Genomic DNA, 27,013 nt, shown 5'->3' with positions numbered 1-27,013 from the left:
TGGAGGAAATTAAAGATTGTATCTTTATTTCTATATTTTTCCTCCCCGTGAAACTGAGGGATTTTCATATCTTTTAGAACTGGATTATCCCTCAACTTGTGATGGGGTTCCTTAGGATCTCGCATAGTCACATCTAAATCTTTCGATGAAGATGGGACATCCGAGGTTTCTATCTTATTTTTATCTCTTTCTAACAATAAAGTTAATTGAGATTTTATTTCAGTGAGTGTTTGAGTTAAAAATTCCATTTGAACCCCCTGAGCTTGTATACGAGCAGTAAGATCATCAAATTGTTCTCGCGTAGCAAAAAATTCTTCCCACTGTTCTTCTTGCATCTCTGATTCATGGGGATCTACCATAGGGTGGTCCCCAAAACTAGAACCTTCCATTACTCCCTCTTTCCCTTTTTCTACCATTAATACACTAGAATTGGAAAGCAAAGATAAGAAATTTGCATACAGAGTAAAGTACTTCCCTGGTTTTAATGGCAGGCAACTGTTGCTGGTTTTGTAAATAAACCTAAAGAGTAAGGAACAAATTTTGCCTTCCCGGACTAAAGCAGTGAACCAGTCATGTTGGGAATGAAATTCTGTGGTAGAAACAAAAGAATCATGGGAACAACCGGTATATCTTCTATGTAAAAAAAAAACGGGTCTGATTGACTTCAGTCCGCCGATAACGAACTGACTCCTGACTTCAATCGTGTACCATCTGACGTTTTTCCGTCCGTCCCACAGCAGTCGCCTCACGCACAGCAGTCGCCTCACGCATTTCGTCTCACAGTTCTGACGCTTTTCCTCACGACTACAACAGTCGCCTTACGCCTTTCTTCTGCCTGCTACGTGTCACACTTACGTGACGTGGCACAACCACGAGTTACCACTTCGTATAGAAATCTTCGACGACTGACGAATGACGGGCGACCTTAATCGACTGATAGATGACGTGTCATGTCCGTCGAACCGTGTGGCTCTGATACCAATGTCATGCAACGACCTTGACAGGAGGCTCTGAAGAAGACGATGAAGACTCGAGGAAAGCACTCCGATACCAAACGAGCACGAGAGATCGTTTCACCTCCCAGCCTTGCCTAGATCTTTGCTGGCCACCTTCATCGTGATCCGATTGCCAGCCGTCAAACCTTGGTGAGTCCTACTATTCTTGGACTCTCTTTGGTTCTAGGCTCCCCTAAACCCCGTTCGGGCGCCCAAGACCCCGGACGGTCATCCTTATGCATGTTTCCCTTAATTTACCTTATAATGTAACACCTTCGGCCTTCAACTGTGAAAAAGTAACTTGCACCTCACATGTGCAACACATGTGCATCTTTTAATTGCACATTTGATTAATCATTTAATTAAATGTCAATTAAACATAAGCAAAGCATCAAATTTTCACGTCTGCGTGACAGCGTGACAAGTTCGAGGCGGCTTCCAACAACAGGTTTTTGTTGGCTACAGCTCCCAAACCCAAGGTTATCGTCTATTTGATCCCGTCGAGCGGGATGTCTAGACGAGCCGAGATGTGCGGTTCATGGAAGTTCTGACCACAGAGGGGGGTGAGGAGCACCCCGTCCTTGGAGATCCGGGGGAAAGTTGGGCTCCCGAGACAATTCCTTTGGAGCCAGAGCCTCTTGATGGAGATTCTTCCTCTAATTTCAAGTCTTCCTTTACACCGGTCCCCCCAGTGGAGCTTCCGCCGGTGGATGTACCCGAGTCTTCAGCAGATGGAGAGCAACAAGAGAGATCCGAGGTCCGGTCTCCTACTCATTGGGCCCGTGACACACTCCGAGATTCAACAATCGAGGGGGTCCCTGAGAAGTGGGAACTGCAAGATGGACCGCGGAGGTCACGGAGGAATCAGGCACATTCTACGGAGCTTTTTTGCTCTAACTTTTGTTTGATGGCCCGTGTTATGCAGGATCGAGAGCCCACTTCTGTGAAGGAGACTTTGCCGACCATTGGCAAAAGGCTATGGAAGCCGTGAGAGAAATGGCACTTGGTCCCTTGTGCCTCATCCCTATCACAAGAAGGTGAGAGGTGTCAAGTGGGTCTTCAAGACCAAGTACCTTAGCGATGGTTCTTTGGACAAGCACAAGGCTCACCTTGTTGCTAAAGGTTTCGCTCAACGCCCAGGCATTGACTTCCATGATACTTTTGCCCCCACTGCTCGTATGGTGACTATTCGAGTTGTTCTTGCCTTGGTTAGCCATAGGAGATGGCTTGTCTATCAATTGGATGTGAAGTCGGTCTTTCTCATTGGTGACTTGCAGGAGGAGATCTATGTAGAGCAGCCTCCTAGCTTTGGATCCTTGGATGGGAAAGTTTACAGGTTGAAGAAAACCTTGTATGGCCTCAAGCAAGCTCCGCGTGCATGGAACGAGAAGATTAACTTGTTTCTTCAGTCAAAGTTGGAATATCGGCGCTCCAAGGCCGATCCGCAGCTTTATGTGCACACTTCCAAGGCTGGTCATGTGTTGTTTGTCTTGTATGTTGATGATTTGATTCTTACAAGTGACCAGGCGCAGAAAGTCCAAGAGACCAAGACAGCTTTACGTCAGACATTCAAGATGACGGATTTGGGGCTTCTTCATTTCTTCTTGGGTCACGAGATTTATCAATCTCAGAGGGGGATTTTCATCTCTCATCAGAGATACATTCAGGAGCTCTTGTTGACTTTTGATATGGAGACTTGTTGGACCATTTCTACTCCTATGGATCCGAACTGAAAGGCCACTTCACACTCACATTCTCCCTTGACAGATGCTTCCCGCTACCATCAGTTGATTGGATCCTTGATATGGCTCCTCAACACTCGTGTTGATCTTTGTTTTGTTGTGGTTCTTTTGGCGGGGTTCATGAGTGAACCCCAACAGGTGCATTGGCAAGCTGCCTTGAGGATTCTTCAGTATTTGAGAGAGACCTCTGACTTAGGGATTTCTTATCCAACAAGTACAGATGCTTCAGATCTTGTTCTTACAAGTTGGAGCAACTTGACCTTGGATATAGGTATTATCTCTTGGAGTAGCAAGAAGCAGCCCATAGTAGCCCTTTCTTCTACTAAGGCAGAGTATCGGGTCGCGTCTTCCACCACATGTGAGGCTGTGTGGCTTCAAAGATTGTTGGAGCAGCTTGGCTGCCCCCAGACTCGTCCTACTCTTCTAGGTGCGACAATGAGAGACGGAGGATAATCTTGCAGATTTGCTTACGAAGGTGCTTCCCCAAGCTCTTCTTTGGAGACATGCCAAATCCCTCAATCTTTTAACCTGTCCAAGATTGATCCAAGATTGACCTGAGAGGGGGTGTTAGAGTGTCATTCCCTGGACAGTAGTGTGTATAGCAGTACGGCTAGAGTGCCACGTCAGCAATCGCAGAAGCCACATCAGCAGGTGCAGTACGGCCAGACCAGTCAGACAGTTGCCACATCAGCACAGTCGGTCAGGTACAGCAGCAGTGGGACAGTTTCAGGCAGCCGGCAGCCGACTTGATTCTGGTCATTTTTTTGGTATTTTTCCTTTGCTTAGCAGACCAATCCAGCACTTGGACACACATCTGACATCTGACAGAGACAGCCTGCTGGTGACTAACAGCACACGACCTGACGAAGATCGAGGTCCTCAAGGCAGAGACATACGCAGATATTCTCTCTGCACCCATGTATATTTCTGCATTCCTATACAGCATTCTACACTGCAGATTTTCTGCATTTTACTGTCTCCTCTCTCTCTCTCTTCTATCTGTGTTCACTCTCTCTCAGTCTTGGTCCCACGCTTCCGCATCGCTGCACTCTAACATAATTAACATCAAATTTCAGAATACCAAAAACTGCCCAAAACTGCTAACCATAACAAGCTACTCTATAACTTGTAAACACACTACTTACAGCATCCATATTTACATGATTGTGTAAATGTATTTCTTGAGACAAAGCCCATTTATCCCACTTTTATGAACCGTTCCATCCTGTAATGAATAAGTACCACTTTCAAACTTTTGCTTGATCATAAAGGGTCCTTCCCATCTAACTCAAAATTTAGTTCTCAAAATTTAGTTTGAAAAGTGGAGACCAGACTACTATCATATCTCATGATCAACATTTCCTTATCAAGGTCTTTCCTCCTCAATTGCCTATTGAACCATTCCCTCCTTTTCAAAATTTGTTTCTCATAACAATCCATTGCTTGCTATCTATCCAACTATAGCATATGCAATTTCAGTCCTTTGTCAACTTCTAACCTAATTGATCCAACTAACAGCTTCTTCCAGCTATAGCATATGCAATTTCAGTCCTTTGTCAACTTCCAACCTAACTGATCCAACTAACATTTTCTCCCAAACTCCATCGTGGGAAACATAGCATTTATAGGCATTATAGCTTCCTAACCATATACCAAATGAAAAGGGGTGAAACATGTACTCGTCTTCTGAATTGTCCTACAAGCCCATAACGCTTGATGCGGGTACTCATCCCAATCCTTTGGATGGTCTTCCACCAGTTTAAAGAGAACCTTCTACTAAGTCCCATTGAATGATTCTACCAACCCATTACATTGAGGATAGTAAGGGTAGCAAATTTATGCTTCAAATCTAACTTCCTTATCAATTCCTAAACTACCCTGATCTATCACTATTTCCAATGGTATCCCAAACATGTAGCATATATCCTCCATCAAAAATCGAACTGCATCTACTTCTTTATATTTTCAAGTAGCTTTTGCTTCAGGCCATTTGGTCATGTAATCAATTGCAGTAAGGATATAAGACTTTCTTGTTTTAGTTCAAGGCAAAGGTCCAATAAAATTCATTTCACAAACGGCCCATAGGCAACAATAGCTTTAGCAGGTTGCGAAATCAACAACTCTTAGCGAATAACAACTTTTACACCAGTGAGCAATATCAACACTCAAACTAGGCCAAGTAAGTCTTGCTAACAGGATTTTCCTTTTGGTTAGCTCAAATCCAAAGTGACCTCCACATCCTTCTTCGTGAAAAGAAGATAAACAAGCAGGAATTTCACATCTGTCCAATACTTTTCTTAGTACATTATCAATCCCTCTCATATACAACTGATCGTTTCTAAGCATGTATGACTTTGCCTTTCTAACAATTGCATGTCTTTTACTCTCATCAACCTATAACAAACCTTTTGTATATCAATCGTTACCAAGACATATTGGCTCAATGATTCAAAAATAATTTGATGCTCAGATACTTTAAAAGGCAATTTGTATTATTTAAGTGTTTCAAAATACGATTAAATGTTCATCTTTCTATTTAAGGGTGGCCAATGGCCAGAACGCCCTATAAGTATACTTGGGTCATCATTGACGAGATGCCCAAGAGAAATTAAGAGTTTAGTCGAGAGCGATCACATTGACTAGAAAGCTCAAATAACTAAGACTTTTACACTTATAGTCACATTGACTGAAAGCCTATATAATGAGTGGTTTGAAAAAGAAAAACCAGATACTCATGATTGATATTTGGCGACTCCTAAACTTTAGGAGGTTACTATTTATGGAAATTCTATTCACGTTAAAGACTCCGGAATTTCGCAAGGAACAATTTTATATTTAGCAACTATCTCAAATTTAGAAGAGTACATGAGTCATTTTAAAGAGACAAATGTCCCTACACTTCTCATTTTAAGCAAATACTTGTCATTTGTAACCTCTACTTTTCTCTTTTGAGCAGCCAAGCCCACACCTATATATTGGAGATCTCTCTCTTCGTTTGGAATAAGCTCTCATGTTGAAATTTCAGCCATATGCTTTGTATTCTCCTATCTCTCTCTCATCCAAGAAGCATTTTCTACTTAGTTTGATCTAACCAAGCACTACAGAAGAAAATCTACTTGCTATTCGAGTTTGCAAAAATTAGGATTTCAAAACCCTAATTTTCAAAATTGCAACAAATCAGTCTTTCGTATATGGTTCAAGCACTTGGTACCCGTGATTTTGTTTCAATTAATTCTTGTTAAGGGGGAGGGCCCAATTCCCCTCTCAATGTGGTGTCAACTCTTTTCTCTCTTTCTCTCTCTATCTTCTAATTTTCATGGTGACAATTGATTGAGTTGGTTAAGTTCAAAGTATTGTCATTCTCACATTCTTCTCGACACTTACATAGCCAAAGATTTCAACTCCCCAATTTAGAAACTCTTCAATCAAATGAAGGCTTTCCCTGCCTTTATATCTAGGGCTATCTATACTCGTTGCAGCAACATAATTTAAATTAGCATTTTCAGTAAATTCATGAGCTCTAGTGTTAATTTCCCTACTAATATACCAAATTTCAAATCTCTGCAACTGCTTCATCAGCCACTTTGAACTTCAGCTCTGAATACACTTTCTTGAATGGTACTAAGTCTTCTTAGCTTCTGAGCTACTAGTTTATATCCTTCTTTCAATTTGATGTGATGCACAATGCTATCGGTACCCCTCAGCTGATAATATTCAGCAACAAATAACTTTGGGTCTTTTTGAAAGACAGCTAAATATTTAGCTCTTTCACTTTCGGTCAAGTCATTTCCCAATGTGTCCATCAGCTTAGATAACCCAACATTCATTTCCTACTGCTGGTCACATATTTCCTACTGCGGGTTATGCATTTCCAACGCAGGACTTACTATTTTCTGCTATTCTTTTGGACCCTAAATTGATAGCCCAAAGAGATCAACGTCTCTAGAAAGTAAATTAGCTTCCCATTCTCTGTCCTTTTCATCAATGCTAGAACTTTGTAAGTCGTTGGTCTCATCTCATACCCACCTTCAATGATAGACCCTGTTTTCATATCAAAAATCACCCTCTTATGAGCACCCTCTTATAAGCAGGTCTGTCTAAATAGAGTCCCAATCGGCCTCTATACCAATCTAAATCTCATACCAATTAACCATGGTTGCCCCAAAATGTGAGAATATGCCCACTAGCTTTGCAAGCATAACATGGAAATCTAAGCATGCCCTCTGGCCTCCAATATGAATCCCTAAGTTTTCAATGAAACCGGCATTCCTCCTCAGATAGGGTGGTACTCTTAGTCTGCCTATATTAGTTATGTCAATCTGTCATCTCCTAGTTGTCAGCTCTTGTTAGAGTCTGACAAAGACATACAAGCTCTAGCAATTTAGGTATATTTTCTTTATGTGTCAGCTTCCTGTGTACATTACTAGACCAATTCCTACTTTCCATAGTGTGCCTACACCTATTGGACATGTTATTATCATCTGGGACTTTTTCGAGGTCTCTCCTACTTTTTCTGAATTTTTTTTTCAATGACCAGCATTGAATGTTGGTCGGCCAGCATTTATGGCCACTTCAGGATCAAAGTCGGGCAATTTTTTGGTGCTTTTGCTATTTATTGCTACACCTCCCACTTGGAAAACACACACACACACTCTTCAATCTTCAATCTTCCCTTTGCAGGTGCACACTCCGACTCTCCGTGCTTGGTGTTGCCATTATCATCAACCTGGTCCAATGCTTTCGCTGACAATTTGAGCTGCGTGCAAGGACTGATCAATCCATCATCATTGCATTTAACATTCTTCTTCAATCAATGCAGTATTCTTCCTTCATCTTCTGCTCTCTCTCTCTCTCTCTCTCTCTCTCTCTCTCTCTCTCTCTCTCTCTCTCTCTCTCTGTGCGTTCGTGTTTCTCTTCCATTGCGCACTCTCACAGGTACTAACTTGATTTAACACTAATTACAGCAAGTAATCAATTCACATAAATTGAAATGCACACTTCACCACTTTAATCTTTGGCAATTGACGGCCTATTGGTGCCAAAACTAGGGCCCCTTACAATCTTTCTTTAGCTTTTATTGCAAATGGATGGAGTACAATTGAAATTCTCCAATCTCCTTCGCTAATCCAAGTGTTTCTCACTGTCGTAACTAACCAGCAAGCCTTCAAACCAATTTGCCCCTTCGTTTGCTTCGGAAATTGGCCTTCACCCTACTCCTTGCAAGACAAATTTAGCCCCAAATTGACATTGGCTAGCTAGCTTGAAATTCTTTAATTTCAATTACTGAAGATCAAGTCCTAGGCCCTCAATTTCGAGCATGTATCCCAAGGTAGTTGAAACCAGCCTTCCTCCTCGAATAGGGTGGTAAGTCCCTAATTACAACTTAATTACAGAAGCAAAGACAATGCACACCCGATTGGCCCCAAAATTGGCACCCCTTTCGGTATTTCTTTAGCTTTATTGAAGAAAAAGTTGATTTACAATGGGATTCTCCCAATCCCTTTCGGTATTTCAACTCCCCTTGCTGTCCAAAGTGACCAACAAGCCTTGTTGAATCCAAGTCATGGAGCTTCCAATTTCTGGAACACTTCTCAAGGCTGCTGTTAAACCCTAATTTTTGCTGTAAATTAGGGTTTATAACAGAGAAATCTGAAATTTCTCAACCTCCAAGGGTCCAAATGCTGAGATCTTTAGAGCAAGGCTATGAAATGACTCGGAGATGAGAAGGAAAGCTGTAGAGAGAAAATTCAGAGTTTTGTCGCGAAGAATAACTCAAAATCAGAAATCTGAAATTTCTCAGCCTCCAAGGGTCCAAATGTTGAGATCTTCACAGCAAGGCTTTGAAATGGCTGGGAGATGAGAGGGAAAGTTGTAGAGAGAGAAAATTCAGAGTTTTGTCTCGCGAAGAATGACTGAAAATCAGTCAAGTACAGCTGCTGCCCTGCCACAACAGCATATAGATGCAAAGAGTTGAAGAAAATCAATCATTTACTGCTGATGCCCTGCCTCAACAGCTTGTAGATGCTGTCTCCTGCTATTGTTTGGTCTTCTTTTGTCCCTAGCTGCCTCAAAAGATCCTCCAATGGCTGCAAATCAGACCAGCAACCTCCCCTCCCTCTCTCTTGCAGGCTGAATTTATAGAAATGCCTCTCTCCAACCTCTAAAGACGTTTTTCAGTCTTGCATGGGTATTTTTCACAAGTGGCAGCCTTCCCAAATGGTTTTTTCAGCATTTTTTTATAATTAAATATTAAATTTCAGCCTTAAAATACTGAAAATTAATCTAATAATTATTTCGGTGCCCTAAAAAATAATCTGACTGGCCAATAATCAAATTGGCTAGGCAACTTCCATTCTCGAGTATCTCTACGCCATCTTTGACCATCAAATTGGCGTTAGGTACCATTAAATGCCACTTCTCTAGTGTCACCAACTGACACTTATGGCCAAATAGATGACCTAGGCCAACAATTGGCACCAGATACCACCAAGTACCTGTGTAGCATACCTTATAGCAACCTTTGCCTTTGAGATCCCGTGATTTCCTCAAGTCTCGGGCTTGTATTTACTCTAACCCCAGTTATACCTCACATGTGCAACGTTTACTTAACCATGTGATTAAAAATTAATCCACATGTTAAGTGAGGTTTCAAAAATATATGTCCTCATGACAGTAGCTGTAAAACCCTAATTTCTACTACAAATTAGGGTTTATAACAAAGATTTTCCAATATCTTTATCTCTGATGACTCAAACTGTTGAAAAATGCTTAAGAGAATTGAGAAATGGCTGTAGAATGAGAAAGAATGTTGCATAGAGAGAAATTTCAAAGTTTTATCGCAAGAAAATCTAAAAAATTGTTGCTGTCCTACTCAAACAACCATGGAAGCTGTCACCTATAGCTTAGGACCACCAAAAGGGCCATTGCCCCTTCCTGTAGGGGATTTTATTTTTGCGGGCTTTCATTTTCGTTCTTTTCTAATCAATCTCTTTTTTTCGAGCTTTTTCGTGCAACATATCCATTTTGCATATAAATAGTCTTACTTAAGGAGTACAACACATTGCATTTACATGAACACACATCAAGAAAACAAAACCAACGGAAAACTAGTAAAATATATTCGTGTCAAATAGTTGCAAGGTACACTCTTCCTAAAAACAAATCAAAGATCCCAATGCATGTAATCTCTTAGACAAAATCGGGCATAGTCACATGACGAAGTGTATAATAAACATATATATAAAAGTAGTAACAAAATGAAATGTCTAGAGTCTCTCGAAAAAAAAAACACACTCTCTCTCAGCATGGTACCGGTCCACACACTATGGTGGACAAGCACTCCCCATAGAGCACATCATCTATTTCTAGACATATGCAATGTCTCATCTCCTCTGCACTCGCCCGCGCCAAACCACCACACCCCGCAAACACATCCAAAACATAGTCGTAGCGTTTCGTAAATGTAGCTAGTAACCACCTAACCATATTACCAATCACATATCACCAATCAAGATACAGAATCTTTGCGGCCATGCAAGTAGAAACAATGAAAATACCATACAAGGTAACCTAAGAGCAAAAACATGCAAGACTACTTACCGAAAGAAAAGATGAGACCTCTCTGCTCCGCCTCTGACAATGACACCATCAACGTCCATGGGAAAGACACAATCATCCATCATGTAGCTACGATACGCTGGAAACAATCTCTCTGAAATCTTCTCCCCAGCCTCTCTGTCGTAGCAAGGCACAACATGACCAGCACGATGCCAAAGACACACAGTAAGATCAAGTATCTATTCACGAGTGGAAATAGAATAAGTGATCCATGTTTTTATTTAAAGCATATAACATAAACTTTATTTAGAACATACAACCGTACGTTCAACGTATCCAACTTTGTTATCTTACCGCCTCTCTAGTAACGGGATGTCGATAAGCCTTGGAGTCACACATGAGTGTCCAAGTGCGGTGAAGCACAAACCCCATCCTTGCCGCATCCGTAATAAACTCACCTATATGCTCTGCTAAGCACATAGTGACTAAGAAACCCTGGTCGGCCAAATACTCGCGAGCAAGGTCCATACAACCCATAACTAGACCCTTTGAGAACGTGTTCCACTTGGGAATAGTCATGCCCTCTACAAACAACATTGGCATTATGATATATGAGAAGTGAGTTTGATGTAAACCTTGTGTGATAGAAAGCATAACTTACCCAATGGGATGGGACCTAGAGCATCCATAAGCAAGCTTGTAGGAAAATCCGCAAATATCAATCAAGCCACCTCTTGACATGGAACTCCATCTTTGCTATAAAGATGCATCTTTTGTGTTGCAAAAAACTTGTTGATGCTATACACAAAACAACATAGTCATTAATGCAAAGTAACCGATGATGCAATGCTATATGCAACATGTAAATTGATGTTCTTGCAATATGTAGTTGTCATGTCTACCTATCAAGGGCAAATCTATCAATTTGGGTCACATCCACTAATAGAGCATCGACATATGTTTGATACTGGAACCCTGCAACAATTATCTCAAAGTAATTTATTTTTAATAATCATACACGAATTTCAAGTTAATATAAGACTTCTCACCTACTAAACGGGTCATAGGTCGCCTCTCCCAATTCTCTCGACCAAGAGATGAATCTGCAACAAAGGAGGTGGTGGGCGCCATAGAGGACTCTAGCACATTTTTTCTCCCTGGATTACCTTGAGTACCCTGGGTGGCACCTTTGGTAGCCTTGGTTGCTTGCTCCTCTACAGTGGTGGGTGCGGTAAGCGGTTCATGAGTATCAACTCCCTCCTTGAATCCTACATAGTATCATTCACCCTTAGACTCCCATGCATGAGCACAAAAACTATTGCTACAAAAGCGACAAGATGTTTACATAGATTGAAGTACTTACTGTCATGCAGATCTTTCTCTTGCTTAGGGATAACCCCCACAGGGTAATCCAGCCACCAAGGGCAAACACTTGCCTCCCATGCCGTCAATTTTCTATCACGTAATGATGGAGAATACATAGTGTTCTCGTCACGAACATCAATCCACTCTCTTGTGAATTGCGGAGCTGCATCCAGCCTCTTCTCTTCTACACATTGTAGTATCCACCTGCAACATTCTTGCCAATTACGCAAGCAAATGCATGCAATCTAATATGAAAATCAAACACACAATCTAATATGAAAATGCATGCTAACCTATAAATCACATGTTTGGCTGAAAACGTAAGCTCTGGCATCTTCTCTGCAACATCTGAAGATTTCACTCCATCCAAGAGGTGTACAAAAGCCTACACAAGTTTCACAAACGCTTAACATTAGCACATATACATTTTAAGAAAGAACTTAAGAAAGCAATATGAATGCATTGCATTGAGTCAACCTGCATGACATGATTCTTCATGTTAAGCTTAAAGAACTCCTCAAATGAATCTGGTAGCTGTGGACCTTCTACTTGTATCCTATCAATCTGAAGTAGTGCCTCCGAATGCAAGTGAGCCCAATATGTCTCTTTCTTCATGTAAACCCGAAAGAGCTTATAATCACCAAAATGCGGGTATTGGGGGTCTTTGGCCTTTGTGAGACTCATAAGATGCAACAATATTTTTTTCCTGTGATGCACAACAATATACGCAAATAGAAAGCATTGAAGAAAAAAGCATCACATACACATACCTTGCGTTATATATACAAATTACCTTTCCGCAGGGATTTTTGAGCTTGTGAGACGATACAGCTTGTCTCTTGTGATCTTGAGCATGCTTGCATCATCCCACTTTAGCCCAAATAACAACTTAAAGAACTCATCACCATTTTGGGGATTAGCAATGGATAGGTATTTGTAACCCCTATCCTTAAGGCGCTCCTCTTCCACCCTTATAGCCTTCTCCAAACGTTTCTTCCTCTCTACCTCATCTAGACCAAGAGCCTCAAGCTTAGCAGTTTCTTTTGAGATGAAGACATGAAATCCATCCTATCATTCCAAAAAAAACTAAATTAGAGATAGAAAAGCACATCTCATACAAGTGAGCCATAGAAAGAAAATCACCTTCCATACAAGCTGAGATATTAAACCGCAAGGAGAGTTATACCATGGAGCAACACCATGATAATACCTTGCCTCTATACTCATCTCAACCTCAGCCCACTTCCTCATGGCCGGGCTCAATCTATCTAGAATGGAGTCTTTGTTTGCAATACCAAACTTTTGAAACATATACACCTCATGCGCAATATTTGGAGTAACATGAGCTCTGGCAATACTATTGAAAACAAACAAAAGCATAATATGAGAATGTAAGTGTAACATATTACAAAGAGGAGCATAGTTAAAGGAAGAAGACTTACGCGTTGGTGGTGTCTAGTGCGAGTAGTAGCTCTGCTTCCTTTGCCTTGGGCACCTCAATGAATTGGCACCGTACACTAACATGGTAGTGAGCACAGTCGGAGTACTCTGTAATTGAAAACCAACAAACATAAGAATGGGATACGAACATTCAATACTTGCATGTATAGTGGACAACTTACTTTCCTTGATGCGTTTCCACCACGTTTTAAGCCTGTGGTTTCCATCCCAAACCAAGAACTTTTTACCCTTAAGGTCTTGCCACTCTCTTCCAAGAGCCCTCTCAAAATCCTCATTTCTTTGACGCCATATTGGACCCCATTCATCTAGATTGCTGGCTATCACAGACATGGTCTCCCCTCTCGGACCTTCAACTGACACAAGGAAGTGTCCCATAGTCTCAAGATAACCAGTGGAATCAAAGGAAGGAATCAACCACTAGGCATCATCCGTAGCAAATCTGACTGCCTCATGAGCCACTAATCTGCAAAGAGGCACAAGAGGAGGTAGCGTCCTCTTTTTTATATAAAATTGACTCAGCACATCCTTCATCAGTCCTAGAGAGACTTGCTTGCCTAAGTTCCTTGAGTGCTTCTTTTCTTTTTCATCATCATTCTCCCTTTGATCACTATCACCACTCACCTCTTCTTTGTCATCTAGACTATCATGCTGCACATTAGTCTCTGTAGGAGCAGATATTAATAAGTAAAAATAAAAAAAAGTAGCATTAAACCAATCATATTTAATACATAACACTGAACAAAGAGTCATATGCAAATGAAATGGACACATAAGTGACTACCTGTGTGCTCCGCAACCCCGTCAATTGTATTGGAGTCCCCATCCACTTGTGCTTCGTCATCAATGTAGACACATCTTTTTGGACCACGTCCTTTCTTTGTTGAAGGAGTGTCCACTGATCTCAAACGCGATGATGCTTCTTGCTCTAAGATCCGCCCAGGAACACATCCTGAACGTAGCTTCATACAGACTTCACGACTACTATGAGGTGACACACATTTCTTTCTCTTTCTAAGCACTCTTTCAGGTGCCATAACTTTCTCTACACACTTACAAATAGATACACAATCAACCTCTTTAAGATTAACAACACAATCAATCTCTTTAAGATTAGCAACACAATCAATCTCTTTAAGGTCACGGAACAAAGCCACGGACGAAGCCACACGCTTGTGCATAAGCCCACGGATCGTCCGCGCGGAAGCGGACGATTGGGGGGTTCAATCTCTTACCTTATTCTCACGAAGCATATGGGACGAAGCCACACGCTTGTATCCATGGGGGGTTCAATCTCTTACCTTGGAGGCCCGTCGGACGGCATACGGGACGGCATACGGGACAGTTGCCATGGGGCATAAGCCCACCCATCATCCGCGTGGACGCGGACGATTGGGGGGCTTCAAGGTGTTACCTTGGAGGCCCACACGACGGCGCATACCAAATGACGGGACGGCATACAAGACGGTTGCCACGGGGCATAAGCCCACCCATCGTCCGCGCGGACGCGGACGATTGGGGGGCTTCAAGGTGTTACCTTGGAGGCCCACACGACGGGACAGCATAACCAAATGATGGGACGGCATACGGGACAGTTGCCATGGGGCATAAGCCCACCCATCGTCCGCGTGGACGCGGATGATTGGGGGGCTTCAAGGTGTTATCTTGGAGGCCCACACGACGGCTTAGCCCACACGAAGCATGACCAAATTAACAAGCTAAAGCGTGACAAAGCTTAAGCATGACCAAAAGGCAAAAGACGAAGCGTGACCAAAAGACAAAGCGTGACAAAGCATGACAAAGCGTGACAAAGCGTGACCAAAAGACGAAGCGTGACAAAGCTTAAGCAAATGACCAAGCTTAAGCCCACCCATCGTCCGCGTGGACGCGGACGATTGGGGGGCTCAAGGTGTTACCTGGGACGGACGAAGCCGTTGATCGTCGCGGATTAGGAGGCCACGGACGAAACCGTTGATTGGGAGGCCACGAACGAGGCCACGGACGAAGCCGTTGATTGGGAGGCCACGGACGAAGTCGTTGATCGTCGCGGATGTTGCAGGAGTTACGAACGAAGCGAGAGCTGCAGGAGTTACGGACAGTCGCGCAGGATACGAAGCCGTTGTGGGGCACCGTCGTGAGCTACAGGAGCGAGAGCTACAGGAGCTACAGGAGTTACAGGAACGAAGCGAGAGCTACAGGAGCTACGGAAGCTACAGGAACGAAGCGAGAGCTACAGGAGCTACAAGAACGAAGCGAGAGCTACAAGAGCTGCAGGAGTTGCACAGTCGCGCAGGATACGAAGCCGTTGTGGGGCACCGTCGTGAGAGCTGTAGGAGCTGTAGGAGCTGCAGGAGTTGTGGGGCACCGTTGTGAGAGAGAGACGGAGAGAGGGAGAGAAGGGAGAAGGGAGAAAGAGAAGGGAGAAAGAGAAGAGAAAGAGAAGGGAGAAGGGAGAAAGAACGGAGAAAGAGAAAGAGAAGGGAGAAGGGAGAAAGAGAGAAGGGAGAGAGAGAGAAAGAGAAGGGAGAAAGAGAAGGGAGAAGGGGGAGAGGGAGAAAGAGAAGGGAGAAGGGAGAGAGAGAGAAAGAGAAGGGAGAAAGAGAGAAGGGAGAGAGAGAGAAAGAGAAGGGAGAAAGAGAGAAGGGAGAGAAGGGAGAGAGAGAGAGGGAGAGGAGAGAGAGTGAGAGCAAAGAGAGAAGAGAGTTGAGAAAGAGAGGAGAGAGTTGAGGAGAGACTTAATAACCCTAATAAAGAAGTTAGCCGTTGATTGCGTAATTAGGTAACTAGTTGGCCGTTAAATAATTAAATAATTAATACAACATAAATAAATTATGAGTGCATAAAGGTGAGGGATGGTGGGTGGTTGAGTCGTAAATTTTTCTATTGATTTCTCTCCGCTTGTAGTGACGGTGAACTGTTGCCTTCTCTTCATCAAATACACACTGTGAGCTATATTCAGAGTTTTCTTCTCTTCATCAAATACTAACCCACCAGAGGGCACAACATGTTGAGTTTTGCTATTTTGACATGGAGACTAGCCAGTGATTGCTTAGAGCACAGGGTTTCATTAAGAAATGGGGAGATTCTTTTGAGTGAGTACTATCTACAGAATCTATTGCCTCCAACACAAAAATTCCAGGGGTTGCAAGCCGTCATAGAGAATGATGGTGGAGCAAACAATGTCACTGTGTCTCCAAGATGGGATCATGAAGGGCATGCGCACTATCTAATTGATAGTACATTATCAGCCACCTACTCTATCAGGCACTCAAGTAACTATGTGTGCATCTCTAACACTATTGAGTCAATAGAAGATGAGATTGACAACTACATTGATTGTACTCCAGGTTGTAGCAAATCAACTCCAGTGTGTCTTGACGTACACTCAGATAACAAGAAGGATGTTGATGACACAAATGTCGGGGAGGACCTATGTGTGGGCAGCCAAAGCGAGGACTTATCTTCCTATGATAACTCGATTGCAGCCTTCATTGAGGAGAAAGCTAGAACGGGTAGATTGAAAAAATTACTAGCGCTCTGTGGACCTCCACGAAGGGTGGATGAGCTCCCAATCGAGTATAATGGCACAATTGCTTTTGAGCTTCCAGCCACAGATAGCAAGAAACGAATGATGGGTATGGAACAAAAATATGATGGTCACCTGTGGTCGCGGCCCTCACAGACAAATATGGCAATTGAGTGCACTGTGCGCTTGAGCTATTGTCTTGGAAGTCTTCAATGTCTTAGGATCACTTGTCCTTACTACATAACAAAGGGAAAATACAATGATGTTTTTTTCCATGGTCACTTGGATAGAACCGTGAGCATGGGTTATCCTGCAAGTGAGGGAAACTCCAAGATAACATGTCACTATTGTCTTAATGTTGCTACTTGTGTAGCCATTTGCAAATGCATGATCTATTATGTGTTGCCACTGCATCCTACAATGACACGTTTGGTGATCCATGTTGGGGAGCATGCTCACAGTGTTCAACATGGCACTAAGAGGGCAACCCTTGACAAGGTGCGAAGGCTTGTGAGCACGGTCCTAAAGATCGAAAAGGGAGGCCCACGAAAAATACAGATGCTAGTCGCTCGGCAGATGTTGTTTGAATCTTTAACAAAAGAAGACGAGTCGGAGGCGACAGAGGTGGATCTTAATCATTTTCTAGAAGAAATGATGCCACTTGTGCAGAATAAAGGGTAGGCTTGTGCATTATTATTTTCTGCTTACAATGTATGTCCTGCATTTGAAATAACCCTCTAATAAACACATAGGTTCAAAGGCATTGTTTCACAAGAAAGAGCCAAACAAGGTCAGGTGGTTGGTGATGGGTATGACAACATACTTCTTTTGCAAAAACGTTGTGTCTTCCCATTTTTCCATGGAAGTAGATTTCCAGGACAAGGTGATGCCAAGGAGAAGTGCTACTTGTTTAAAATGTCCACCAAGGGACCAGCATCAGGGGTGGACTTAGTGAATCGTATGAGGCGAATTGGGACTGGAGATTTACGGCGTGCATGTGTGCACTTTGATCATAAACATAGGATTGAAGGGTGGGCAACTATGTCTTGTTCAGTTTATGATCACGGGTATGTGGCAACATAATGAAAGCTTTTATTGAAATTAAATTGTTGTTGATGAACACTATACTAATGTATCAATCATGAACTAGCATGAGAGCATTGCAGGTAATTGCAATATGTGAATTTAAAGAGGAGGATGAAGAGTCTCAAATCCTGTTTTGGAGAAATCTGAATTCTGTCATGGTTCAATGTGGCCATGATCCACCTGACTTTGCTGGATTTATGTCCGATGAGGCAAGTGCGAATTGGATGGCAATAAGGGCTGTGTACAATGGAGGGCCTCATAACATAATGGAAGGGAGGGAGCGTTCTTGTCTTTTTCATTGGGAGCAAAGTTTGCAAAAGCATACCAAGAAATTAGTCACTGTGGATAAACAAATGCACCACATTGAATTGTGTGAAGCATGGAGGCTAGCAACGACAACTCAACTAGCCTCACTTCAAGCCTCTGCTATCCGAGATTGGTGGGCACGAAATGTCAACAAGGAACACATCAAGGCTTTGGATAGGTGGTTGAAATGGTGGGAGCAAAGCATTGCCCACTGGGGAGGAATTGAATCTCATGTAAGTGTGACATTTTTTCCAGCTCATTAAGATTTGTTGCACAATGTAGCAATGGGGAGAGCTACTGATTCTATTTTTGGATTTGACTCCGCAGGCTAACAAAAGTCCTTGGGAACATGCTCAAATTCCAAGCATAAACTTATCAGAAAGTGTCCATGCTAGTTGGTTAGCAGGTGAGGGTGGAAAACGAAAGATATCACTTTATGATGCATGTGTTAGTGATGTTTTGAATGCATATATTCAATGTGCAAAGAGGTTGGGCTATACCACGGGGAGGTTTATTGGATCTGGGCCTTCTATGGAGTCTTTGTTGGCTAGTGCCAGCAAAAGGGAATCCCCAAATCCCTCCTCTGTTGCACGGGCGTTGCAAGGTGTTGTAGCTGGAAGTCCTTTGTACGAGGAGCCTATAATGCAAGGTGATAGGGAGACTGTGCAAAGAAAAAAGAAGGGAGGTGGAGCAACTGTAAGTTCTCATAGACCGGGATACGTGATGGAGTCAAGGCAAAGGAAAATCAGGGGCAGGCCGCGGAGTATACAGTTTGACGATGGAAAGATGGAAGAGATATGTATCCAAGAGGATGAGGAGATACCAATCAAGCCCTTTGCAGGTGGAGTAAGTGCACCAAATGCGGAAACGTCAACTCACGTAGAAGAGGTAGAAGTGGCACTCCATCTTTGTGGCCAGTTGATATAGGAACAAATATATCGAAGGAAGAGTGTAGCAACCTAAGACAGGCTGGTTTCAAGTTTGCCTGCTTTAGCTTTACAGCACCACCAAGGAACGAGAAGAGCAAACCTCCTATTTCTACAGAATGTGGTTCAAGCGGGAGAAGACGCAAGTGGAGACATGGAATTTCCAAAGATGCACAAAAGAGAATAGAGGCAGCTGGTTGCATGGTTGTGACATTCTTGGAGGAGGTAGTGCAACTTGAGAGACAACATTCAGTATTTCGAGTCTTGACAGAGAGTTGTTATGATGTGCACATCAAAGAAGAGCCTAGGTGCACTTGTCCTGATTTTCAAAAAAGAGAATCTACCCAAAAGGCATTTCTTGCTTGCAAACATATATATTATGTGTACATGCACATACTTGGCCTTCAACCCAAGGAGCACATGGTCATACATCAGCCTGCACTAACCCCCACAGACCTTGCCTTTGTGTTAGGGCAAACACGTAAGATATGCCCTGTTATGTAGGAAGCCCAACGTAAGCATGGCTCATTCATTGTTCTGGAGGACTCATCATCATGCACTTCATTAGGGTGTGACATGTCATTTTTGTTACATGAAGATCTTGGAACCTTTCTAGATATTGTACTCCTTTTGGGTAATGCAAAACTTTGGAATGTTATTATTTGTTGTGATTATTCAACACCATTGCTCCCTTTATTGTGAATGGGTTAGTAATGCATGATGCGCAATATATTTTTGACATGTCATTTGTAGAAAGCATCCAAGGTTGTTTCAAAAAGCTCTAAAAATCAATTTCAATTGCAAAAGCACGAAATCAAAAGCTTACAAAAATAACACACCCCTTCCTGTATGTTGTCACATGCACCAAGAGTACCTTGGGCTGCTATCATCTGCTCCTAGAGGGCTCCAAACTACTCACTTGCTGTACAAATGGTCCTTAGTGGCTGAATCACATCAACAGCATCTTCTTGCTCTCTAACCACCTCCTTCTCTCTCACAATGGCTAGAATAGACTTCCACTGGCCCTAAAAAACGTTTTTTCCACTTGCATGGGCAAGTTTAGCCACGTGGCAACCTTCTAATCCTATTTTTCAACATTATCCAACTTATCAAATTAATTTTTAGAATATTAATTTTGAAAATCAAGTTGATAATTATTCTAGTGCCCAGAAAAATAATTCCACCACCTAATAATTAAGTTGCCTAGGCCAATTTGTCTTCCAAGTATCCCTAAGCAATTATTAGCCCTTAGACTAGCATTAATTAAATCTCTAAGGCCTAATCTCTAATGTCATCACTAACATTAATGGCCAATAAATTGGTCTAGGCAAAATCTAACACCAAACACCACCTAGTACCTATTAGGCATAACTTATTATAGCTTTTGCCTTTAGCATCAACTGATATTTCGAGGTCTTAAGTCCCACACTGTAAAATAATTAACTTGCACCTCACATGTGCAAGTCACATTTACACATTTGATTAACTTTTAATCAAATGCTAAGCAAAGCAATAAAATTTCACATCCTTGTGACAAGTCACCCCCTCGAAATCCTTACAATCGTCCTCAATTGCACTACAATGTGCTAAAGCATCAATTGCCATTACTGAAAATACACACTCGCATCGTAGTCAAAAAATATGTGCACCTATCCCTTAACCATGCTCATGCCCTCTACATGTCTGAAATTCCAATTACTTAAATGAGTTACAAACGACACACATGAATCACAACCACTGTCAGAACCGTAAGGGATGCATCCACATGCCGAAACCCAACACTATTCTAGCCACCAAGGCATTATAATGCATAAACTAAGCATAACTAGTGTCTCATCACAATGATGTACCACATGATACTCATGTAAGACATACATCAACTACAAACCACATGTAACTTAGGCAATTGTACTTCTCTTGCATCACTTGCAAATGTATATTGCATATCATCCATGTATTCCATGCATGCCTTGCAAATGCACATCACATCCAAATTTACATTCCATGTATTCCATATATGCTAGCAACCGTGTTTGCATACCAACTCACAGTGACTAGTATATTGAATAGTAATCCCAATGGCAAAAATACTATCAACATATAGTACCTTGGATGCAAACCAAGTACATTCAAGATCCACTTTATAACTTAGTTGTCCATCACTAGGTAAGTGGAGATGCAACCTTCCCATTGAGCATCAGGCAATACTTTGGACCTTCTATCCTCTGCTAAGCTTGGAAGAGCCCGATCCAAAATCGGCTCTAACTGAAACACATCAAGGTAAAGTGCATCACTGAGAATGATCTACCAAGTCACCCTCCTCCATCCATTGCATCCATCATAGGTGAAATAATACTAAAACTTAACCTAGAAACACATGGAAACTTCACCTCTAACTTCACTTGCCACGAAACCTCTACAAGGTTCTAGGCATTTTTCTCTCTTGAGAATTGCGATGCTTTATACTTTCACATTGCCGCAATTCCAACTTAACTAAATGCAACATTGCATCCAATTGACTAGCCCCTCATGTACCTAACATGCTAAGAGCACCAAATGCATTAAGCACCATTCTTATTTGCATACTTTGGACCATTGCAATATGAATCTGCATGGGAATTTCCATACTACTAGCCATACCAAGATACATTTTTCCATACATTGCATGCATGAATAGCTGCACTTTTCCTCATGACCAGCATTATACAGAGCATTTGCATAACCAGCATTAATACCGTGAGTCCCAAACATAGTGGGCTGCATATATGCAGTGCCAAACTTGTCAATTTGTGCCCCAACATCATGCAACATTACTATACATGGGTTATGCATATTACCAGTCATACTAGGATACATTGGGCCTTACATACCATGCATTGGTTGCTACAAACCATAAGGAGTTGTATCATACATCCCCATATGAGATCCCTGACCCACCATAGCATGGAAACTAGTGCCACCACCAAAGTACCATGGCTGCCCCATCATTGCATACATGCCCTATTGTCCATAAAGCATTGGATTGGCAGTTCCAAGTTGGCCTTGAATATGCATCAATTGTCCCACTAGTTCATTTGCTTATGCTCACTACCCACCTAGAATATCATGCTGTTGTAATAGCTCTTTCTTCGATGCATCTTGCTGTCCCGAAGCTCTTGAAGACAATTTTCTCTTCTTGCCTTTGTTTCCCTCCTTTAAGAGGTTCAAAAAGCACATGAATTGGGGATCATTTGCCAACTGCAAAAACATTTAGTTGATAGCCTTAGTTGATCTTTAAACTGGTCACATGGTTGCCTCCATACGTCATACAATACTAATCCTACCATACGATTCATACCATATGACGATACGTTTCTGTACAAAATCATACAGTCAAACTAACCTTTTCCGGCCACCGTGTCTGGCATGTTCCTACGTGTTCCCACCCCCTTTTCCACCTATGCACTCCTCCCCCAACCCCCTTGGATACCATCCAACCAAGTTTGACTGTTTGCCCTATTTGATTGTTTAACTCTTCTTAGATCTCTCTGTTCTCCACACTCTTCTCTCATCTACAAAAGGTGCTCCTTTCCTCCATGCTTCCACACCGATTCAGCAAGCATTTGCTATTCTCAACTCCCTCTCTTGGATCTTGGATCTTGGTGGTGATTTGTGAAGCTCTAGCCTCTCACTCTCTCCTCTTTTCTATTGGAAATGGAGAGAGAGAGAGAGAGAGAGAGAGAGAGAGAGCAAACACAAGATAATGAACAAGAGTGGGCAATAGTTCCATACTCCAAAGATGCAAGTGCTAGAATGATAGAATGAAAATAAGATAGGTCTTAAGTAAGTTAGACCTATCCCTATCTCAACTAGAGTTATTTTAACTCTATAACTAACTCTAGAAGTGGTGACACAACTTATTAATGTAGTTGTGTTCACACTACAAACCAACTAACTAAAACGTTGGGCACTGCCCATAGAATTGGCAAATTCTAAGACCCTCCTACAATGCCAATGTGGTCAAGATTGCATTCTTGCATGGAGATTTGCATGATGAGATTTACATGAAGTCTTTATGTCTTGAAGCAGGTCTTATGTGAAGGTTTCACAGGATGATTGGTCCACAGATAGTTGGTCCGCAGACAGATGAGCAGAAAGCCGAGATGGCCAAGATCCCTTATGCATCAGCCTTGGGCAATTTGATGTATGCCATGATAGCCACTCTACCAGATATTGCCTTTGCAGTTGATGTTGTGGCACGCTATATGGCTACACCTAGCAAGAAACATTGGGATGCAGTGAAAGGTATCATGAGATACCTAAAAGGCACAGCAGATATGTGTATTTGCTATGGCAGCCACGATACAGGAGTTGTGGGGTATATAAACTCCGATTATGCAGAACATGCAAATAGTAGGAAGTCTACAAAGTTCCAAGGACTTTCAAAAAGCCTCAAACTTCTCACAAGGAAGTGCTTTGGTGAAAATGTCTGCAACATTCTCTTGTGTAGGGACATACATCAAACTGATCTCTCCTACATAGCATATTTCAATGATATAATGATAATGTACCTCAATGTGTTTTGTACGAGCATGAAATAGAGGATTTCGTGCCACTACAATAGCACTCTGACCTTAGTAACATGGAATGGGGGACAAGAACGGGGAATGGCTAAAAGCAAGGAACAGGAACAAGGGGTGGGATGGGGGAGGGAACGGCATACATAAATAGCATTTGAAAATATATACATGTGATGTGCTGGGTGGATGTGTGGGGAGAGTAGCAAGGGATACCCATTTTAATACTTCCCATCCCATCCCCATGTTAGAGCCCTCTTTCATGGTAACAGGGGAAGGCAATTAATTATTATTGTCCCCATCTCCATTCCCATCCGTGTCCCCAAAACCGGTCCCATGTTACTATGTGTGTGGATGACTGTATACTACCAAAGAACATATGATGTGCTGGGTGGATGTGTGGGGAGAGTAGCAGGGGATGTGCTGGGTGGATGTGTGAGGAGAATAGCAGGGGATGCCCATTTTATAGCTTCCCATCCCATCCCCATGTTAGAGCCCCCTTTCATGGTAACAGGGAAAGGCAATTTATTATTCTTGTCCCCGTCTCCATTTCCATCCCTGTCCCCAAAACGGGTCCCATGTTACTATGTGTGTGGATGTATGTATACTACCAAAGAACATATACATGTGCATGCATGCGTACATGTATTTTCCATTGTAGAAAAATTACATATGTAATGTGGGCTAATTTGATTCGACTTCATACAAAATATACTGATTTTATATGTGTATGTGTTACAAAAGGGAAAGTCCTTGGAAGAAGTCCCAAAAAAAACCCAACAAAAACCCACCCCCCAAAAAGACACCCACTCGATTTTTTTTTTTAAACCCTAGACAAGGGGACAAGGTAGGGCATGGCCGAGATGGGGGGATGGTTGCAAGGGACGGGACGAGGGACATCCCCGTTCCATTTCGACACATCCATTCGGGACAACATTCCTGCATTCTGGGGCCTCGGGACGGCACTCCCTGTTACTATGACTCTGACTGTTAGAAAGAATGAGTATAGGACCCTCTAAAGAAATCTATAGATCAGCCAACAATCTACGCAGCCATATGCATTTCACTGTTGGGTGAAGGTTGCCCTATACTCAACCTCACAAGGCGAGGTAGCCATTGGAGGCTATTTCTTGCTTAGCCATGAAATGCATAAATGGCCTAAAAAGAAATAATGTCCACTAGTAGACCGCCTAGTGTCTACATCACCCGCCCAATCTAAATCACTATAAGGCTATAGGTGCCCATCTCCCCCCAGGAAATAATAATGCTTGTGACTAAGTACCTTGCAAATATCTGAAAATATCTGAAGATCCACTTAACAGCTTGCCAATGTATGGTTCGTGGGCTGTGCATATACCCGCTCACATAAGATACTACATATTGAATGTCATGCTTTTAGTGTCAAGCAAAAACATATACCCAAAGTAAAGCAAAAACCTATGGTGGACCGGCAATGGTCCACATCGTCAACCCAATCTAAATCACTCCAACAGGTAAGCACAAGATCTGAACCATCTATACCTACTAGATACAAGAGCCCTAGATCGGAGCCCCCTCAAGAACCGCAAAATCCTCAAAGCATCCTGCCAATATACCTCTTTAGGTTCAGTCAATGAACCCAACCAACAAACTAATAACATAACACAAATCAAGACGAGTGTTGAGAAGCCAAAGCAAGGACTCAATAAGCTACCTATAACAGGTAGCATCCACCAAAGGAGAAACAACATGGGTTGTGGCCTTCCAGTTTGAATCCATAGGAGTCAATAGAGACCTGCATCTGTTCATCTCAAACATAATCAAGAGCTCCTACACATACCGTTGCTGAGAGATGAAGATCCCCAATAGAGTCTGATAGATCTCATGCGCTAAGAAGAAATGGAGAAGTCCCATGTCTGTCATCTTGAACTATCCGTTCAATGCTTCCTTGGTTGTCTTGACCATTTGTACATGATCACCTGTCAAAATCAAATCATCCGCATAGAGCACAAACAAGACATGTGCCCCCTCTATTGTGTGGACATAAAGCTGTAGATTGGTCATGGAGTGCCACTACCCCAATCTCTATTGGAGGAATGAGTCTATCTTCTAGTTCCAAGCACAGAGAGCTTGTTTGAGGCCATAGAGGGCCTTTCTTCAACCTATATACTTAAGGGAAAGCCAGGAGGCTGCTCAACATAGATTTCCTCCTTCAAATCACCATTGAGAAAGGCAAACTTCACATCAAGTTGATAAACCGGCCATCTCCTATGGTTGGCTAAGGCAAGAACGGCTCTAATGGTAGCCATTCAAGCTATAGGTACAAAGGTATCATGGAAATCCACCCTTGGCCACTATGCGAAACCCTTTGCAACGAGCTGCACCTTGTGCTTATCTAGAGTCCCATCACTGTGATATTTGGTCTTAAAGACCCATTTGCCACCAATAACCTTCCTATGAATGGATTGAGGCACAAGATCCCAAGTGCCATTCCGCTCAATAGCATCCAACTCCTACTCCATAGCCTTCTTCTAATGTGGTGACTGCAAAGCCTCCTTCGCAAAGGTGAACTCTCTGTCCTACATAAGACGTGTCATCAGATAATAGTTAGAACAAACAAGCTCAATGGAATGGACTTGGTTCCTCTGAGAACACCGCAGGCCATCCTACCACTACCACTCCTCAAGGACCCTCTCAATCCCTACCTCACAGGGTGTGTCATGTGCCCAATGAGGAGGCCAAATCGCTCCTCATCACTCTCCATCTACTGAAGTCCCTGGAACATCCACAAGCAAGGGCTCATGTGGGGTGGCCACTAGTGAAAAAAAATCCTCATCTGAAGAAGAAGCATTCCCAAGAGGCACTTGCTCCAAAGGAACAGTCTCTTGTGCCCAACTATCTCCTGGATCTCCAAGTACAGGGTGCTCCTCGCTCCCCTCTAAAGCTAGGACCTCCACAAATCGCACATCATGACTTGTGTAGACATCTTGCTTAACGGGATTATACAAGCAATAGCCTTGGGATTATGAGCTATAGCCCACAAACACTTGTCTTTTCGAAGCCACTTCAAACTTGTCCCTTTGAGTCTTCGGGATATGAACATAAGCATCACATCCAAAGATCTTGAAATAAGAAACATCTGGCTTGGCTCCAAAATAAGAACCATGGCCAAAGTAGATGACCGATTGAGGATGTGGACAACAATAGCCACAACCTCGGCCCAAAGACAGTGAGGTGTCTGACGATGCTCCATCATGGTGCGAAACACGATCTACACAAAACCTAGCAAGCTAATTAGAAACAAACTCTCCTCCCTTGTTTGACTACAAGGTCTTCAACTTCTAGCTTGATCGGTTCTCCTCGAAGAGCAACCAATCCTTAAAGTTGGAGAAATCCTCCAACTTCACAACTGCACCAGAACTAGCCGATTGCCTATCCGACTGCTACTAACATGGCGATCTGATATGGCTGCTAACGTGGTTGCCTGTCCAAGGGATGACCAAATAACCATATCTCT

The 27,013-nt window shown here is 42.6% G+C and overlaps 1 protein-coding gene across 17 annotated transcripts in view; it reads right to left on the bottom strand.

Annotated features, from left to right (window-relative positions):
* The window catches only part of LOC148025546 (uncharacterized), a 96,951-nt gene that overhangs the window by 59,373 nt on the left and 10,565 nt on the right, over positions 1-27,013 (bottom strand). For 5 of the 17 annotated variants that reach the window (XM_087692766.1, XM_087692767.1, XM_087692770.1 and 2 more), the window contains exons 1-7: positions 13,902-22,378; positions 13,282-13,782; positions 13,102-13,207; positions 12,803-13,016; positions 12,453-12,727; positions 12,137-12,365; positions 11,953-12,044 (exon numbers count right to left, since the gene is read on the bottom strand). In XM_087692766.1, the coding sequence (XP_087548892.1) occupies positions 11,953-12,044; positions 12,137-12,365; positions 12,453-12,727; positions 12,803-13,016; positions 13,102-13,207; positions 13,282-13,495 (1,130 nt within the window). In that variant the 5' untranslated portion in view covers positions 13,496-13,782; positions 13,902-22,378. Of the gene's footprint in view, positions 1-10,336; positions 10,472-10,740; positions 10,879-10,955; positions 11,093-11,196; positions 11,270-11,343; positions 11,563-11,657; positions 11,864-11,952; positions 12,045-12,136; positions 12,366-12,452; positions 12,728-12,802; positions 13,017-13,101; positions 13,208-13,281; positions 13,783-13,901; positions 22,379-27,013 lie in introns of those variants that run through there. The other 12 variants (XM_087692759.1, XM_087692760.1, XM_087692758.1 and 9 more) reach the window with 10 other exon arrangements.

Source organism: Lygodium microphyllum, chromosome 14 (genome assembly GCF_053477565.2).
Source record: "Lygodium microphyllum isolate KBCC chromosome 14, Lygodium_microphyllum_v1.1.10, whole genome shotgun sequence".
NCBI lineage: Eukaryota > Viridiplantae > Streptophyta > Polypodiopsida > Schizaeales > Lygodiaceae > Lygodium > Lygodium microphyllum.
This window is presented reverse-complemented; position numbering and strand designations above follow the sequence as displayed.